The following is a 17,953-nucleotide window of genomic DNA, read 5'->3' as shown; positions in this document are numbered from 1 at the left end:
GAGGGCCATACCCACGATGCATCTCCGGTGGGAGCAGCGAGCTGATCCTCTTCCCCGCATCATGGACCCCGTCCTGATCGCGTCCCCCCCGGAAATCTCATCTGACACGACTGGCGCCCATGTGATGCACCCTTTCGGCCAATACTGTCCGTTTTGAGATGGTTTGTCCGGGGGCCAAGCCAACAACATGCACCAAGGGGGGACATAGCCACAAAGTTTGACTCTACGAGGGAAGCTGCATCGTGGTTCAGAGCTGAGGAGTAGCATTCGGGCGTCTCGGGACCGCTAGGACGGGCTTGGGTTGCCCTTTTTCGACGCGTACCCGGGTGACAGCTGCATGAGGCTGGGGTCGTATCTGAGGCTCATGGGGTATTGGCGTGGCTGTATAGTTACGGACTGCTGGCTTTGGGACAGGATGTTGAAGTTTAGGGCAGGTTGCATCACCTTTGCGCTACGTCGAAACGACTATCGCCCTTGTACAGCAAGGGGGAGGCAGATGCAAGAGGCAGGATCCAGGTCGTCGGGATGAGCAGAGCTTATCATTCTAGTCCGGCTGTTTGATAGATGCAAAGCCTTCCTATGGTTGGAAGATACTAGAAGGGTGGACCACCTCATGATGCATGTTAAGATGATGCGAATAAACTGGCGGCAGCAAATGGAATGCCCATAGTAGTAAAGGTTGGTAGAAAGGCGAAGTTCATCAGGCACTGGAGGAAGAAAGAAGAAGCAGGAAAAGCAGCATTGATTGAGCGATGCGGGAGCTATGATCTCCCAAAACAATACATAGTCAACGCAACACCATGCCCTGGCCGACAACCGAGGCCATCACCAAGCCACCAAGACTTCATCTCTCGGCCTTCAGCCTCATGACCCGACATGTCCCGTAGGACGCACACCACTCAGCCGCCCGTCAGGAGTATGATAGAGATCTTCTGAGGATGCCTCGGCTGTTTCACTCGGTGTGATGAGTCCAGATTCAGCCCAGCGAGGCATATGTAGGGTCGAGGTGACGTGGCGTAGGAGACTCAAACAGGAGTCTATCACGAAGGATCGAGAGAAACAATTTAATCAGAAGAAGCTCTAGGAGTGGCAGTCAAGAACATTTCTATCGTGAGCATTGCCACTTTGAGCGAAACTTGCGAAGTGAATGTACGCCGCACATGTGAAAGTGTTGGCTGGCTGTCGTGAGTTGGATCGCCATGGCGTGGCATGCAGATGTGGCGGGCGGTAGGCATATCGTGGTGCTCACGTTCAGCGCGTGGCATGCAGCCTCTTGGACGTTGGAATTACCTTAGCTCAGGATTACCTGGGCGTGGACGCACGCGTCTGGTCAGCTAAGGCTGGTTTGCGTTGTCAAGGTTCTGACATGGAGAGAAAGAGAGAGATAGATGTGCGGGGAAGGGAAGGGCTGGGAAGAAGAGCGAGATGAGCCAATGAGACGATGAAGGAAGAGTAGAGTTGCCGAGGCACGCCTATATCGGGCTTGGTGTCTGGCGTTTTGGAGAATAGCTAGATGGCGGGGGAAATGAACAGTCTGTGGCGTTGGACGTTTCTTTCGTACTATCGAGGTTCAAAGGATTGCAGTGAGCAGTGAGCATGCAAGTTGACATGAAACGAAATGACCACGAGACATGCAACCGGTGTCTGAAGATGGGGACGACCCAATATTGGGAAACACACGAACGAGAGCGCCCTTATTGTCAATGCCCTCTGTCTCTGCCTTTCGGGGGACAGGGTCTGGCCTGGCCTGGCCCGTTCTCCCCCCATAACTGTCTCTTGACAGTGGCCAAAGTCGGAACTGGCCGCATCGTGATCATGCCCTCAACCTTAACACGTCTCTCCTCCATTCGTGCCGTGCCATGTGTTCCCCACGCGCCTACGCTTGAGTGCAAAGAGGAGCAAAGAGGAGCTGGTGCGTGAGTTTGAGCGGCGCAAGAGGCTCAGAAGGGTATGCGCTCCGCACATGGTAAACACGCCAATGTGTCACCGATCATGACGATGAGCGAACAGTCGACGACAGACCACATGCTGATCCATCTCGAGGAGGCCCCCCAGGCATCCACAGCGCCCACCGCATCCATGCGCCCCCCTCCGTCCTCCGGGGAAGAACAGCCTTCTGACGGGGGCATACAAACGCAACCAGACGAGCGAGATGCTCATGGATTTTCGCATCTAGCACCAAAACGGGCAATGAACCGTGGACTGGGCCAATTATGGCGTCGTGCCAAGAAATCGGCCGCACCAAGTACCGGTTGGCTTTGAACGAGGGCGGCTTTGGAGGGGGAAAGGAAATGGAGGCAAAAGGAGGGGGGCGTAGTAGCAAAGCAACAGAAGCAGCAGCACGAGCATCATCAGCTGCGGTCGGTCGTGGGCCTTGACTGGGGCTCTGGGGCCACCCCTGGTTCACTCCACCTCCCTGCTCCCCCGTATTTCTCCTCTCGCGCCCTGTCTCTCTCCGCTCCTCTCAGGTGTTTGGTCGCTATCGGTGTTAAGCTGACTCTTGTGCGTCCGGCTTAGGTTCTACCCCGCAGCCGGGGCGAGATGGGGGCACTCGGGTAGCCCACATTCCCCAGATTCACCGTTCATTGCGGCGCCCTCCTTGCCCTCCTCCCCCCCTTTTGCACAAGACGCTCGAGTTTATCTGCCCCAGACAATGTGCTCCCACTAAGTCGGACGGTTGGCCAAGACGCTGATGGCTGTCGAAGACCGCCACCCTCGGCATCTTGGCTCGCTCTTCTTTGTCTGATTGGCTCTCGCAACCGTGTTTGTGTGCTTCTTCCGAGCAGCGCCAGAGCGGCTTGTCACCCCCCTTTCAAGGCAGGGCAACGCCAGGCAAGGCAAGCCCAGCCAAAGCTGGGGAAAGGCGCGTGGAGCTTGCCGGGTGGTGCAAGGTGCTAGGTTCGTAGTGTGTGATGCGTAATGGGGGCCCCATGAATAGGTAGGTGAGGGTGGATAGTGATGGGAGGGGTCCCGATCCCATGGTATGGGTCTGGTGTGGCCTGGTCTGGGTCTCGTCTGCTCTGGGACACGTCGCCGGTCGATCTACAAAAGGCCTGGGTGAGAAGCTTTCCTGAAATCCGATGCAAAGAGAAAAAAAGGGTAGGCCCAAGACTCTCTCATCCCATCCTTCAAGGTCCCAAAAACGTCTCGGGGTGCACAAGCGACGACACGACAAGAACCAAGACCAGTACCTCACCGGCTGTTTCCCGAACAGCTTCATCCCATACTCACCCGCTCATACTCTTTCATACAGCCTGCCCATCATGAGCACACGCGATCGTGAGCTCGAGAAGGAGGACTTCGAGACCGAGCACATTGGCGACAAGGCGAACCGCGTCGACTCGGCCGATGGCGTCCGCACGCCTGGTTCCTCTGCTCCCGACCATGGCTTCACGCCTGAGGAGCAGCGCAAGATCATCAGACGCGTCGATCGTCGCCTTGTTGTCATCGTCGGTCTGATGTACTGCGTCTCCCTCATGGATCGAACCAACTTGTCGGCCGCCGCCATTGCCGGCATGAATGTCGAGCTCAACCTCATTGTCGAGAACCGATACGTATGCAATACCCTTGAACCCCCAACTTCAGTGCCTGTGAATGGGTGCACCTTGGCTGACCACTGGGATACTCACAGAGCATCGCGTCGCTTGTCTTCTTCATCCCCTACATCCTCTTCCAGCCGCCGTCGACCATCATCGTCCGCAAGCTGGGACCTCGCATTCATCTCGCAGGCATCTGCCTCATGTGGGGTAGCGTCATGATCGGCATGGGCTTTTCTCAGAACTTCACCCACCTCGCCGTGTGCCGTGTCCTTCTTGGTGTCCTTGAGGCTGGTTTCTTCCCCAGCTGCGTCTACCTGCTCAGCACCTGGTATACCCGATGTATGTGTTGCTCTTCAATCTTGTTAATGATGTCCGTCGCAGTTGATTGAGTATCATACTGACGTCTTGGCGTAGTTGAGGTTGGCAAGCGGTACTCCGTCTTCTACCTCCTCGGATGCGTCGCCTCCGCCTTTGCTGGCATTCTGGCCTACGGCCTCATGCAGATGAACGGCCTCGCTAACCTGACCGGTTGGCGCTGGATCTTCATCATTGAAGGTATCATCACCTGCCTTCTCGCCGTCCTCGGCTACTGGCTGCTTGTCGACTTCCCCGATTCGAGGCGCAAGACTTGGAACTTCCTCGGCGAGCGCGAGCTCGAGTGGGTCGTTGACCGCGTGAACCATGACCGTGGCGATGCCAAGACGCCTCCTTTCAACGCCCGCCGCTTCTTCGCTGCCGGCGCCGACTGGAAGATTTGGGCTTACGCAATGATCTTCTTCAACACGACCACCCTGTCGTATGCCCTCGCCTACTTCCTGCCCATCATCCTCCAGATCAACATGGGCTTCACCGTCGGCGAGGCTCAGTGCCTTGTCGCCCCCCCTACGCCTTTGCCGGCTGCGTCATGTTCGCCACGGCCTGGCTCGGCGACAAGTACCGCGTCCGTGGCCCCATCATCATCATCAACGTCATCCTCTGCCTCATCGGCCTCCCCATCATGGGCTTCCACCCCAACGCCAACGTCCGCTACTTTGGTGTCTTCCTCGTCACCGCTGGTGCCAACTCCAACATCCCCGCCGTCATGGCCTACCAAGCCAACAACATCCGCGGCCAGTGGAAGCGTGCCTTCTGCAGCGCCACTCTTGTCAGCTTTGGCGGCGTCGGCGGTATCGCCGGCAGCCTGCTCTTCCGCGCCCAGGACATGCCCCACTACCGCCCCGGCATGTACGCTTGCATTGCCTGCTGCCTGCTTACTCTCATCCTTGTCGGCATTCTGAGCCTTGACTTCAAGAGGCAGAACGGCAAGGCCGAGCGCGGCGAGAAGGAGCTGGAGAATAACGAGGTAAGTTTTTTGTCCCCGCTCTCCTGCAACCAACTTTGGTGATACCCCTGAGACTAACAGAGCGCAGGAGGACTCGCAGCGCGGTTTCCGCTACACGTACTAAAGCGTGACGTGCCAACGGGCTGTCGGTGGAATGAGCGTGACTTTTATGAATGGAAATGAGAGCGATTATTGCTGGAAGTCGCTGCTGTGACTCCTTTCAGTAGGAAACGATTCTGTAGCTGGTCTAATGGGAATATAAGTTGCAAACTGTGAAATCGTCGCCGAGGCGTACTCGTGTTTTTTAAAGTGTCCAAGTGAGGACGTTTGATTAGAATATTCCGGTGGCGTGCCGAGGTAGCGTACGGCAGTTACTGACGCGTTGCGCCGATGCGGGGCCGTGCCGTTCTTATTTCGAAGTAGGGGTCACACCTGACAGGTCACTGTGTCATATCATTGGCTTCCGTTCGATTTCAAGTACGATTCTGTGCCGTAGTATGTCATCCGGAGGCGCGGATCTTGGTTCCGTGCGTCAAACTTCTTGTGGTGGTGATGGTACTTTTGCTGTGGTGGCTGCATTGAGATTACCCCTCATGTCCATGCGTGATGGCGGCCTCGGCACGATTTTCATAGCAACAAATCACCAACAATCACATAGTCAGTCACTGATGTGAGAGAATCGAATGGCATTTCATTGTCATTTGCGCTTGGATTATTAACGCTTTGTCCGTGTAAGTTGGTTCCACCTCCTTTGCGATCATTCAGGGAAAATGGGTGGTGACTGGGGTTTCTTCGATTGTGGCCAATAATACCTTGCTGGGAAATCCTCGCATTTCCTTCTTCATAATTTAGAGCCGGTGATTGAACATGAAGCTGCTTTTATCATTGCCGTACTGGATCCTTCAGGCTGTTTGCCATATCCTTAAATTGGGCTTGTTTGCTCTCAGCGTTTTGGACGCTGCCAAGACGACCTGCTTAGGCAGTGTCCTTGATGATGTCCGACAGTCTCTCTGCTAGAGCATATATTGTCGAGGTCAGATGACCACTGGTCTGGATTGGCATTACCGATGCATCGACGATGCGAACGTTGGCTGTGCCGTAGACCTTCAGCTCCGGGTCAACCACACCCCCTAGCTCCCTCGACATCATGGAGGCTGTGCCGACCGGGTGTGCATTGGGAACAGCTGGGTCAGTCTCGTCAGATCGTCTGTTGTTCCACAGGTGTCATGAAAGCTCACCGTTATTTCGCGCCCACGTCTCCCATTGCGCGTCAGTGGCATCATCGGGCAATGTCACAGCATCTGGCAAAACCTGACCGCCCACATAAGCAGCGACCGGCTCTGATTGCCAGAACCTCTTGGCCAATCGTCCTGCAGCGACAGTTGTTTGAACATCGAAATCTGCGAGCATGAGACGAGGATCGAATAGCGGCTTGTCGATGTCTTCCTTGGATGACAGGTGAACGCTGCCCCTAGAGAAGGGGAATAGGATCCAGTAGTCCGAGAATTGAAGACCCACTGCGATAATGGTAAGGATCTCGGCAATGGTGGCGTTCTTCTTGAACATGAGGTCATGCTGGATCGTAAATAGTTTCTCGATCACAATTGCATTCAGCGCTCCGTCTCCTGAGGCCTCGACTGATGCCCTAGCGAACTCGGGGATGCGAGCACGAGAAGAAGCTTCCACGGCTGCCAGCCGCTCACCGAAAAGGTTCTCTGCTGTGATGTACGCATAAAATGCGTTGGTAGATTCTTCAAGGTTGCCATTATACACGAGCGTATGATGAGGTTGTTCCAGAAGGTTCTCGCCGACGCCTGGAAGATCGATTTTGGTCTCAATACCAAGAGCTTTGAGTATCCTGCCGATTCTCCTATCAGTTTGGACCAGTTGCGAACGCTGAGACGGATACTTACTGAGGATTACCAACGCCTGAGCCTTCGAGTACACCTGGCGTCCGGATTGCCCCAGCCGACACTACAACCTCTTTTGTGGCTCTAATGATCTTCATTTCACCTGCTTCGGTCAGATACTCAACTCCATTTGCGACTAACCCTTTTCCCTGGCATTGTGTCTGCTTCCGCAGCTGACGAGCCCACGTAATCCGCTTGACGGTGCCTTGCAGAATTTGCAGATTGGGGCGATGTTCGACAGGATGTATGTATGCTCGAGAGGAATCATATCGAACGTTGAGCGTCGGGTCCAGAGTTGATGGTGGATAAGAGTACCCCCGAACGCTGCCGCTGTTGAAGTCGGGGTTACGCGGGACGGAAAGGCTCTCCCACGCCGCGTGTAGACGAGGCGACGCCGAAGTGTTGGTGAACGCGGGGGCCAGACCAACATGCAGCGGGCCTTTGAATCCGTGGTGCTGCGGTTCATATGATGCACCGGCAGCCAACTGGTCCTCCCGGGGGATGAAGTACTTCTCCGACTTTTTAAAGTATGGGAGCATGGTATCCCAGTTCCACCCAGGATTTCCGAGTTCTTCCCAAATATCAAACTCAGCGCGATTGCCCCTCACATAGGCCATACCTGTAATTTTCAGTCTCTCGCTCCAACATGCGATACCGTGTTGCTCTTACCATTGATTGCGCTGGTCCCGCCCCAAACTCTGCCTTGGTGCAGGGTCACGGATCTGCCGCCCGCATGGACCTGTGGTGTCGTGGTGTAGTTCCAGTCGAGCCGAGTGTCAAACGCCTAGGCAAACTGGTCGGTCCCCCTGATGTGTGGATTGTCTCGTTCATCAGTGCCAGGTTCCACCACGACGACGTTCACCGACGGGTCCTCTGAAAGACGATTGGCAACAACCAACCCAGCTGTTCCGGCCCCAACAATGATGTAGTCGTATGACTGGGCATGAGCTAGTGTCAACCCCAGAACTGAGATAACTGCTGGGTGGAACCTCATTCTAGCAGCCTATTGTGTCGACACAGCTAGATGGTCAAAAGTTCGTGATGGCGACCTGGGCTTTCTTGGGGTGTGTTTTTGTATATTGAGGCCGTATCAGGTTTTAAAGGTTTTAAAGGTTTGAAAGGCCACGCAAAGTCCGCTGCGCACTGAGTGGCATGCGGGTCGTCGCTCCTCGGGCATATTTCAAGATCTTCGGTCCCGACGGGTAGCTGAGCTTGTTGCATTGAAGACGTTCGCCTAGCCTTTACTGTCAAGGGTCTGGCGGGAAAGCGATATTCTGCTTCGTTGAATGATATTTAGCCGAAACTGCAAGCCTGTTCAATCGATTGCCTTCCAGGTCGCGCCACCATCGTGCATGGTCATCTTTGTATGTCGTCCAATGGCAGATGACTAGCGACTCGCGGTTCAGGATTTTGAGCGGCGTTCAGGATAAGGCCTTGAGAAACCGAACTTGACGGTTATTGGGAAAACTGGCAGTCTGGCCCTGAGCATAAATTGAACCCTGACAAACCCGGTTCCGAAGCTGTAGTGAGCGGCATGAAAAGATGTTAAACTCGAATTATGGAAGACATTGTGGGATTGGATATTTGTGAATATGGCGCGGATAGCATTCTGACGAATATGCATCCGCGCCACTTCTGGGGCCATCCGTTCAACTTACACGCGATTGTGACCCTCCCAGCTCTGGGGCCATCCGTTCAACTTACACGCGATTGTGACCCTCCCAGCTCTCGTCAAAAGCATGCGAAGTTTGAGAAAGCTGCCATCTTAGGTAAGATAAGCATTGGCGCATTCTGCAACCTTCCTTGGATTACATTTCAAGCCACAAAAACAAAGATTGAACATGGCTCGGAAGTGTCATATCCCAGGACGGCCAGGATCGACGCTTTGCCATGTGGATTCGAGGCGTGTGAGTGCAAGTAGCACTCCAACATTGCACTAAACCTAGAGTTCAAAGCCTCCAGAGGGTTTGCTGCGATCATTCCGCCATGCACTATAATGTCGCATAGGCTGAGCCTAGGCTAAGTCTCCTGTCGGCTGATACTTCATTGAATGTAGAGACACCGAGACCAAATGGACAAGCTTCAATCGGTTGTCCAAACTATAGCACTCATCTCCCCCTAGAAGTTTGAAAATAAGAAGAATCGATACGAATGTTCCTGCCTGAAACTGAGAGTCACAATCACAGATCTCCCTCCAGCAGGGGCGGGCCGTGGAAGTGCTGCCGACCGTACGCAAGATACCACAGCAAACTTACACCTGCAAAGCCTGCGAACACAACGCTGGGATAGTTCATCGTCGATGCATCCACTGGCAGGGCCACGGGCATGCAAAAAATGACCATCGAGAAGGCGTTCCATGTGATACAAATCATGTTGATAGAGAGGCCTAACCTCCCGTGGCTGAAAGGGGAGTTGGCCACGGCGCGTCAGCCTCGCAACACACTTACAAAAACCGGAAGTCCATATGAGGTGGATAGAGAGACGGCGCGCACCCCTGTAATGCCATTAATAGCAGCCGATGAACCGAAATAGATGCATACGAGAAGGGCGTTGACCGCGTCCGTCAGCCTGAGCGACCAGATTGGAACTCCCAGTCGTCTATCTACGCGGCTCCAGATGTGATGTCCTGGAATCGCTTTGTCGCAGGCAAAGGCGTAGGTAATCCGGGATGCTGCAGTGATGGCACCAACACCAGCAAACAAGAGGATACCCAGTAGAAGGAACAGGAGATCAAAGCCGCCGGCAACTGAGCCGTTAACGGTCTTGAAGAGAAGATCGATGGGTTGACCGTTGGCGACGGATAGCAGCAGTGACACGTCGGGGAGCACAAAAAGAATAGGAATCAGATAGACCAAGCCAGTTATGCCCATGGCGAGGACAGAGAGAACTAAGCCCTTGGGGACCTCTCGGCGAGGATTCGGAACCTCTTCACATATTAAAGCGACCATACCGTAACCGATCATGGTAAATCCTCCTGTGAACTTATTAGTTTTTAGAAGAGGTTAATGCAGATCACTCTTAACGTACCTTGAAGCAAACCAACGAAAAAGGCCCAACCGGTCGTCCACCTAGATGCAGAAGCGCAAAGTGAGTAAAGACAAACTCAGCACTCCGCGTTGAGCTCAAGTTCATACTCGCTCTTCATACGGACTTATATGTTCAAAGAAGAAAGGTTGCACGTAGTGCATACTTTATAATATAATCCAGCAATCGAGAAGCCCAACTCATTTAAGTGCTCGTCTCAACACCAAGCCGACGCTAACGTGAATATCGTTTAAACCATTGGGATATTCAACAACACAGTGGTCGTGCAGGGATATTCGTTCTACTGTGGCTGAACAAGTCGCGAGTCCCCGTTGGGCATCACGCGACATGGTCAAGAGAGCAATTGAGTTATAGGGTCCAGCTTCTGTGAGTACTACAGAATGAAGATTGTGGTTTATCCTGACGCGTACCAGGGTGAACATGGTGTTGGCTTGGTCAAAAGAGACTATGTGAAACACGAATTCGGCGAGGCGACCGTTGAGGCAATGCGACGGGTGAGTTGTTCGTGTTGGTCTTGGCGCTTTCTAATAGCATGCAAATAAGAGAGGCATTCGATCCTCTTTGCCTCTTGAATTGCGATGAGGTTATAAGGATGCAGAAGCCTGGTGTTAGGGAGGTTGCCGAATGGTAGATCAAGAGTCACAACTTGTTCAGGATTCATAAGTTGGCAACCTAATTGCTCTGTGTATCGTGCTTATGCACAGGCTGCTACTCTCACTACTCAACTCTGAGCTGCAGATTGGAACATCTCTTGGATATAAAAGGCGTGGTTGTGATAACTATAGTCGCCTTTGGAAGACATCGACGGTTTACTTGCCGCCTCACCGCTATGTCCATGTGAAACACTGTCTACCAGCAGGATAGAACAGTCTAGGCCAGAGCTCGCGGCGCTTGATGAGATGGAGCCAAGTCATATTTGATCTTTCGCGCGAGCGCGCCGTGCTGAGTAACCCCACTGGAGCGGGATGCCTATACCATATGAGTCTCCCTGCGAGGAAGTCTTGCAAGTCGTACCTTACAAGTTGTCCCAAGCGCCGGTTTTACACGTGATACGTAATGTCAACACCGCTGGATCCTTCGGTTTGTTGGTCGAGGGTCTAGTCCTCCTCTTACACTCTTGAGGGTCTTCATGTACGGTATTGTAATAGTAAAGGAACGGAAGCAGGGTATCCTTCATAGAGGGCTGACCCAGTGAGGGGGCAAGCGCGATGAGGCACTTCATCCAAGAAAGGATGTAAGCCTATGGTGTGAAAAGTATACTTAGAGACCCCTTGAGAGATGGATGACGCTTGACGTGAGACTCTCGTGGCATTGGCCTACTACTCAATAAGAAAAGGTGAGAATCTTCAGCCAGTATGAATTGCAATTTGCACCAATAATGATGTCGAGGGCGCGGCACCCTGAATGCAAGGTTCGCGTCTATACTCTATACATCTGACTCGGTCATGCATTCTAGACGAATGCATCTTGGGATTATCAACGCTGGGTGTCTGGCTTATGATGCTGGCCATGAGTGATCCCAACTTGATCATCTCCAAAAAGAAGCGCAGCCTCGAAAACACGTCTGACAGCTTACTGAAACCGAGTGTCATCCCCAGTGGCGGGAAAATTACCAGACGAAGCCACCAGTTGCTGAGTCCCCGCCGACGCTTCGGAAACAAGAATTCCACCATTCACATACGACTTGAGATCCATAGGTACATGATGGAGGCTGTTGCTAGTGACCTAGTAATGCAGCCATCAGATGGGTTCCGTCGCATGCCGACATCTGGGGGCTTGTGGAGCGTTAGCTGAGGTGGGTCGGCAGTGGGGTCGGAGCTGTCGACACGGCGGTCGGAAGCCCGCAGTGCTACCAACCCGATGCGACGGCCGGGACTCGTTTGGTTTGACGGGTCGTCAGACGTTGCAATGATGGACAGAGAGAGCAACCCAACAACTCGTCTCGGCGCAGTACATGTCTTGGCTCGACATACATAATTCAACGAAAGGTCTCTGCCTCCAGGGTTTACTCATCAAATTATCCAAATGCCGTCGTATTGTTAGTGGGCATGAATGTTGCCCATCGGAACGATGACCGCTACTAGAACGTGGCGCCCCACTGACTCGACTCCTCCCCCAGGATCAGCCGACGGTGATCGCCTCCCCACCGAACCAAGGTTTCGACTCCACAAACATCTGACTCGACGTCGGAGGCGACTGACTGGTACGATTCAAGAGTGACATATGTATAAAGAAGCCATCGATTCCCCGTGATAAGCAATTTGTAGTAGTCTGCAATTCAGTCACTTCAACACCAAGTCCAAGGACCGACGACGCAGCTGGCAGAAACGATCTTCATCATGGCCGACATTAAAGACATCGCAACAAAGCCCACCGGCGAAGAAAGAAAAAGTGGTGTCGAGTACGTTGAGGAGGAGCTTGGGAAGCCGAGTGTGATCAACGAGGATGTCAATCATCCGGACCCTGAGTTGTACATCGAAGCCCTCGCAAGGTACCCCAACGATGAGTCGATCGATCAGGTGGCCGAGAAAAAGGTCCTCCGCAAGATTGACATGCGAATACTGCCCCTTTTAGGCATATGCTACTTCTTCTACTACGTTGACAAGACCACTCTGTGAGTAGAGTCCTTTCATCCGGAAATTACATGCACTAACGAGTACAGATCCTATGCAGCCATCTTTGGCCTCAAAGACGATCTCAATCTCAAGGGCGACCAATACTCCTGGCTCTCGAGCAGCTTTTACTTTGGTTGGCTGATCTGGGCAATTCCCTCGAACCTCATCATGCAGCGCTGCCCGCCTGCTTGGTACTTGTCCTTCAACATCTTCATGTGGGGTGCGTTGCTCATGGCACAAGCTGCAGCTCATAACTTCTGGGGCCTGCTAGCCCTCAGAGTTCTGTCTGGTGCTTTTGAGGCCATCGCAGATCCTGCTTTCATGTTGATCACTTCAATGTACTACACCCGCGAGGAACAGCCCTCGCGCATCTCGGCTTGGTATGCATGGAATGGCATTGGTGTTGCTGGAGGAGGCTTGATCGGTAAGCCACAGCCATCCTTGGTTCATTTTGCAGCTACTGACGACTTAGGCTACGGCATTGGACATATCAAGGGAGCATTGGAGTCATGGCGCTACGAGTTCCTTGTCGTCGGTGCATTCTGCTCATTCTGGGCTATCATCCTCTGTTTCATGTTGCCGAACTCGCCTCGCACCATCTGGGGCTTCGACCGCGAAGAGAAACTGATCATGATCGCTCGTATGCGTCGCAATCAGACGGGAATAGAACAACGGATAATCAACTGGGGCCAGATCAAGGAGGCATACTGCGATTACAAGACCTGGCTCTTCACTCTGCTCGGCTTCGTTGCCAACGTTCCCAATGGAGGCATTTCCAACTTCTCCACGCTGGTGATCAAGGGCCTTGGATTCGACACTCTCGAGACCGCTTTGCTCGGCATTCCTCAGGGTGCTCTGGTGGTCGTCTGGATTGGCCTGGGTGCTCTCGCCAACAGATATATGCCCCACAACAGTCGCACTTTGGTTTGCGCAATCTTCATGATTCCGACTATTGCTGGATCTCTCGGCTTCCTTCTTGCCCCCAAAGACGCCTACTTTGGACGGCTTGTCTGCTTGTATGTGGGAGTGGCTCTGACTTTGTAGGCTCAAAGCTAACAATCATTTCCTAGCTACCTCACCGGCTCGTACCAGGCATCATTCGTCATTTCTCTTTCTCTGATCACCTCCAACACGGGCGGTCAGTCGAAGAAGATGATTGTTTCAGGCATGATCTGGTTCGGCGCCTGCATCGGCAACATTGTCAGCCCATTCTTCTACCTCACTAAACAGGCCCCGAAGTACCAGCTCGGCATCGGCTCCATCCTCGTGGCGAACTGCATTGAGCTCGCTCTCTTCTTCGTGTTCCGCTATGCCTTCAAGTGGGAGAACAAGAGAAAGGAGGAGAAGCGTGCCGCCATGCGCGCCAACGGCAGCTTTATGGCCGATGAGCTCAACGTCACTGCCTTTACAGATATGACGGATAAGGAGAACCCTAACTTTGAATACGTCTACTAGACAGCTGAGCGCAGCTTCGACAGCGCAGCGCCATAGGTATCCCGAGGAACGACCTTGTTTCTGCTAGGGCTCAAACCAACGAGTATTCATTCAAGTCAAAGTCACTGCTAGAAACAATCGATTCTTCATTCAAATTCGCCTGTGAAATCAATTGGGTTGGTTGAGGTTGCCATTTGTGACGCGATCGAGGCACTGCATCTTTGTTGTCGCTTTAAGAACGGTACTCGTCGTGATGCGGCTCTAGCTGGTTATCATTGACCTCACTCGCCACGAACTTGGAAACACTCGGCGTATCCCCAGTCATCGGCTCCAGTCCAACGTGTTGCACTCGCGGAAAACTATTGTAGTGCTAAGACTTAAGGCAATATATTATATACCTCTAGTAAAGGGCCGCGTTTTTAATATAGGGGGTTCAACATGTCGGGCGACATTACCCGACATGACAATTTTTAGCGTTGGCCGGAACCCGGGTGTCGTTTCGCGGCATTCCGACGAAGTCCGAACCCCGCCTCGGATGCGCAAAGCATGCGGCGCATGCCCCATAAGTACCTGTACTGAATCGATCGCATCCAATCCATAGAATTGACAGCCCATGCTCGCCTTCTGTATCCTGCACCAGCGCTTCACTCACCATTATGTCCACCATTAAAGGCAAAGCTTTCGCCATTACAGGCGCAGCATCAGGAATTGGCCGCGCCACGGCAACCCAGCTCGCGTCTCTCGGCGCTCGGCTGTCCCTCGCCGACGCCAATGCATCGCTTCTTGAAGAGGTCAGAGCTGAACTGGCAGAAGTCGCCGGCCCAGAGAACATTCACTCGAAACAGGTCGACGTGCGAGACCGGGCAGCCGTTGAAGGTTGGATCCACGAAGCTGCTGATGAGTTCGGCCAGCTGGATGGCGCAGCAAATCTGGCAGGCGTCATTGGAAAGCAGCAGAACATTGCTTCCATTGCGGAAATCGATGACGACGACTGGGATTTTGTTATGGGAGTTAACATCAAGGGCGTATTGAATTCGTTGCGGGCACAGATCCCAGCATTGAAAGACGGCGCCTCTGTGGTCAATGCTGCATCGATGGCAGGAATCATCGGCTTGCCGAACAGCGCTGCCTATGTCACAAGCAAGCATGGTGTTGTGGGTTTGACGAAGACGGCCGCGAAGGAGCTCGGGTCGAGACACGTGCGGGTCAATGCAGTTGCTCCGTGAGTGATAACGCGTTGTGTCCAGATGTGAAAGAGTCACTGACAGTAAGCAGCGGCCCCATTGAGACACCTCTCTTGGAGACATCGATTCAACGTCGGGGTGAGAAGCCGACATCTTATTCTATGGCTTTGCCAAGACAGGGCCAACCGAACGAGGTCGCCGCACTGATTGTATTCTTGCTGGGAGACGAGAGCAAGTTCATCACAGGTTCAGTGTACCAGATTGATGGCGGCTTGGTGTGTTAGACGGATGCCATGAGAAAAGTCGTCAAATATCCTCCATTGGTCGTCAATTGAGAACCGTGATTGCGAACAGGTGTTGCGTTGGTTCTGTGAGTGCGGGTTGACCCGTAAAACACTACAGGAGGCACTTGGCTCCAGTGGAAGTAAGTTCTGAATGGAATTTTCTGCTGGATAAACTCAAGAGGAGCTTCAAAGTCGTTTCGACTGTGGCATGAAAAGTTACGACTTTTCTGTCACTGCGAATGAGCATTCGAGTGGACATGAAAGCTAGGGTAACCCGATGAATGTGTCATGATATATCGTAGCTATTGTCATCCTGCTGTTGACGATTACATATACCTTGAGCGCGTCAAGGCGGCGAGGTATCGTACTGCGAGAGCGTGAGGGCGGGTCAGCCCATAACACAAAGAAAGGTTCAAGCCACTTTCTTCAACGGTGAACAGAGCACCTTATATGTTGCACTGGGTCTTCTGCGTCTGCACACGTGCAGAACAGCGCATATGGGGAATCGAAGAAAATGGGGCACCAAGCATGATATACGCCCGCAAAGCCCTATGGACCAGCGGGCAAGTGCCAGATCTCCGGCAGACGAGGACCGCAAGCCTTCGCCAAGAGGGGTTTGGGAGGGGGCGAGCGCCCGCAAGGAAGCAGGAACAGAAGTCTGCCGAACTTGATCCAGGTCGAAAGATGGTGCTAGTCTAGAGGATGGGAGCTTTAGGACTGTTATGAGATCCGGCAGTTGACACCTTGCGGGCGCAGAGAAGCAGGGACGCAAGCGCGTGCAATGTGGTATCGATCGCGGAGCTGCATGGTGGACGATCACCCGGCTTCGAGGTGGCATGCACCCAGAAAAAGGAATGAAACGACTCGATCTAGATGGTGAATCTGACACTTGAGCTTTTACGATGATGAAGGTTGATGGCCTGCTCCTCGTAGATCAACTTGTGAATAAGACGGGGGATCGGTTTGACCCTGAGCGAGCAGTGTCTGCAACGCCTTCGGCTTGGTGGTGCCGCGCTCAAGTGCAGCGGCAAAGAGTGCGTTTTGCCTATCTTCAGGGTCATGCTTGCCGGCCACTAGGATTGTCTCTCTCAGGTAACTATTAGGGTCAGACCTCTCCTCCGGTATCAGGACCGAAGCTGATCAAAGACGCGCTGAGGGAGGTTGACGGTGGGATGGCGGCTGGGCGCTTGGCGGTTGGAAATGTTAGCAAGCGCAAACACTAATGGAACATCGTTGATAACGCAGACTGGTCAGAAAGGCACTCGTCCGGAACCTGAATGCCGGAACCGTGAATAGTATTCGCATTGCAGTCTACTTTGTGTTTGTTTGGCCCAGAATCCGCTGCATTTGGCGTGTCGTTGGCGTCTCCAGGTAGGCTCGAGGTGGATGGTCGACGTCAAGAAGGTCTCGCAGGGATTCCCTTATCTCGCCAAGAACGTGCTGCAGCCATCGACCCACTTTGCCGAGAGATAAGAGAGCTCCCAATCAGACGTCATCCTTACCGAACAAGCCCCAAGATTCAGACCTCCTCTCCTCTCCATGATGACGAGGATTCCTTCAATGAGGACTTCAGGCCTGTTGGAAAGTACGATTATTTGGATTGCAAGGAGAATACCTCAGTCCAAGTCATCTTCATTTGGCGGTCCGACCATAACGAGAGGCAGGCCAGAGATGTCTCGGGCTGGTCAAAGCACGTCTTTGGACGTTACTGTCGTGCTGCTGCATGGTTGACCACCCTAATTAATACCTGCACTCGCTCATTCGCTCAATACCCTGACAGGGTGTATGGCCGTAGGGGAATAAGGTGCTGGCGCAGATGACAGGCAGGGGTGGAGGATGGATGAACGAACCCCTTCTTTCGAGGTTGGAGCTTTGACTCCGTTGGTTCCGACGGCATGGAAGCTCTGGCAGATAAGCAGGAAGGATCAAGAACGAGATCGCCTCAGGCCAACTCGTCAGGACTGCTATTTCATTCGGCGACCGAGATCTCCTGTGGTGGTAGGATGGCCCTGGACCTGGGTTCTGCCTGACCATGTCTTTCACTTTTGGGATTGCCAGTACCACGCGATGCTCTCCGTACACAAGTGCCGCGATCGAGTCTACCTACCCTCTAAGTTGCATGGTGCCTTGGCGATACCGACAGTGGTGCAGCGAGCGGAGGGATCATGGCAGGCGGTCAGCAATTGAGGAATTAAATTTCATCGACACAAAGCATGTCCTTGGCGAGAATACCCCGGTCGCAATGGCACGATGTTCGGTTGGTTGACGCCAGTGATGGAGGACGCATCGGTTGGTAGGTAGGTACATGTAGTTCTGTCGATGTGTGGTACATGAAGGTTCGGCAAGGTGGGTGCATTCACCGAGGCACCAGCCACATGCTCTGTGGGGGTCAATGCCTAACGTCCGACCTTGGTGAGGTGAGCAGTCACAGAAGCACGTTGAATTAGCCAGCCGCGCAGTGCGAAGCGGTTGGTTTCTTCTTTTTCAATTGATATTGTCAGACAGTCCTGCAGGTGCCTCATTGTGCCCTTCACGTCCGATGACTACTGGTCATGCACAGGCCTTCGTACCTGATACCTGCACTAGCACTCAGCACGTCCACACGCCAAGCACGTGCCCCC

At 53.3% G+C, this 17,953-nt stretch overlaps 5 protein-coding genes across 5 annotated transcripts; 3 read left to right on the top strand and 2 right to left on the bottom strand.

Annotated features, from left to right (window-relative positions):
* Positions 1–3,263: 3,263 nt before the first annotated feature.
* VDAG_07191 (high-affinity nicotinic acid transporter) lies at positions 3,264–4,984 on the top strand (the record flags this gene model as incomplete). The annotated part of the gene is made up of 5 exons (XM_009656096.1): positions 3,264–3,554; positions 3,632–3,878; positions 3,954–4,411; positions 4,474–4,881; positions 4,934–4,984. The coding sequence occupies 5 exons, from the start codon at positions 3,264–3,266 to the stop codon at positions 4,982–4,984; spliced, it is 1,455 nt and encodes a 484-aa protein (XP_009654391.1).
* Positions 4,985–5,835: 851 nt separating this feature from the next.
* On the bottom strand, positions 5,836–7,387 carry VDAG_07190 (glucose oxidase; the record flags this gene model as incomplete). The annotated part of the gene is made up of 3 exons (XM_009656095.1): positions 5,836–6,044; positions 6,099–6,718; positions 6,774–7,387. 3 exons carry the CDS (start codon positions 7,385–7,387, stop codon positions 5,836–5,838), a joined length of 1,443 nt encoding a protein of 480 aa, XP_009654390.1.
* A 1,501-nt stretch (positions 7,388–8,888) lies between these two features.
* On the bottom strand, positions 8,889–9,915 carry VDAG_07189 (GabA permease; the record flags this gene model as incomplete). Its single annotated transcript, XM_009656094.1, has 4 exons — positions 8,889–9,170; positions 9,218–9,744; positions 9,798–9,838; positions 9,905–9,915. 4 exons carry the CDS (start codon positions 9,913–9,915, stop codon positions 8,889–8,891), a joined length of 861 nt encoding a protein of 286 aa, XP_009654389.1.
* A 2,166-nt stretch (positions 9,916–12,081) lies between these two features.
* Positions 12,082–14,023, top strand: VDAG_07188 (allantoate permease). The gene is made up of 4 exons (XM_009656093.1): positions 12,082–12,429; positions 12,478–12,854; positions 12,903–13,446; positions 13,501–14,023. The coding sequence occupies exons 1-4, from the start codon at positions 12,155–12,157 to the stop codon at positions 13,883–13,885; spliced, it is 1,581 nt and encodes a 526-aa protein (XP_009654388.1). The 5' UTR covers positions 12,082–12,154; the 3' UTR covers positions 13,886–14,023.
* A 497-nt stretch (positions 14,024–14,520) lies between these two features.
* VDAG_07187 (3-oxoacyl-[acyl-carrier-protein] reductase) lies at positions 14,521–15,483 on the top strand (the record flags this gene model as incomplete). Its single annotated transcript, XM_009656092.1, has 3 exons — positions 14,521–15,086; positions 15,140–15,323; positions 15,451–15,483. 3 exons carry the CDS (start codon positions 14,521–14,523, stop codon positions 15,481–15,483), a joined length of 783 nt encoding a protein of 260 aa, XP_009654387.1.
* Positions 15,484–17,953: the final 2,470 nt, after the last annotated feature.

This window comes from Verticillium dahliae, genomic scaffold (assembly GCF_000150675.1).
Source record: "Verticillium dahliae VdLs.17 supercont1.16 genomic scaffold, whole genome shotgun sequence".
Lineage (NCBI taxonomy): Eukaryota > Fungi > Ascomycota > Sordariomycetes > Glomerellales > Plectosphaerellaceae > Verticillium > Verticillium dahliae.
This window is presented reverse-complemented; position numbering and strand designations above follow the sequence as displayed.

Coding starts and splice junctions, on each gene's coding strand:
- VDAG_07188 (XM_009656093.1), top strand. CDS start 12,155: ATGGCCGACATTAAAGACATCGCAACAAAGCCCACCGGCGAAGAAAGA. Junction 12,855..12,902: donor TGCTGGAGGAGGCTTGATCG/GTAAGCCACAGC, acceptor CTGACGACTTAG/GCTACGGCATTGGACATATC. Junction 13,447..13,500: donor TTTGGACGGCTTGTCTGCTT/GTATGTGGGAGT, acceptor ATCATTTCCTAG/CTACCTCACCGGCTCGTACC.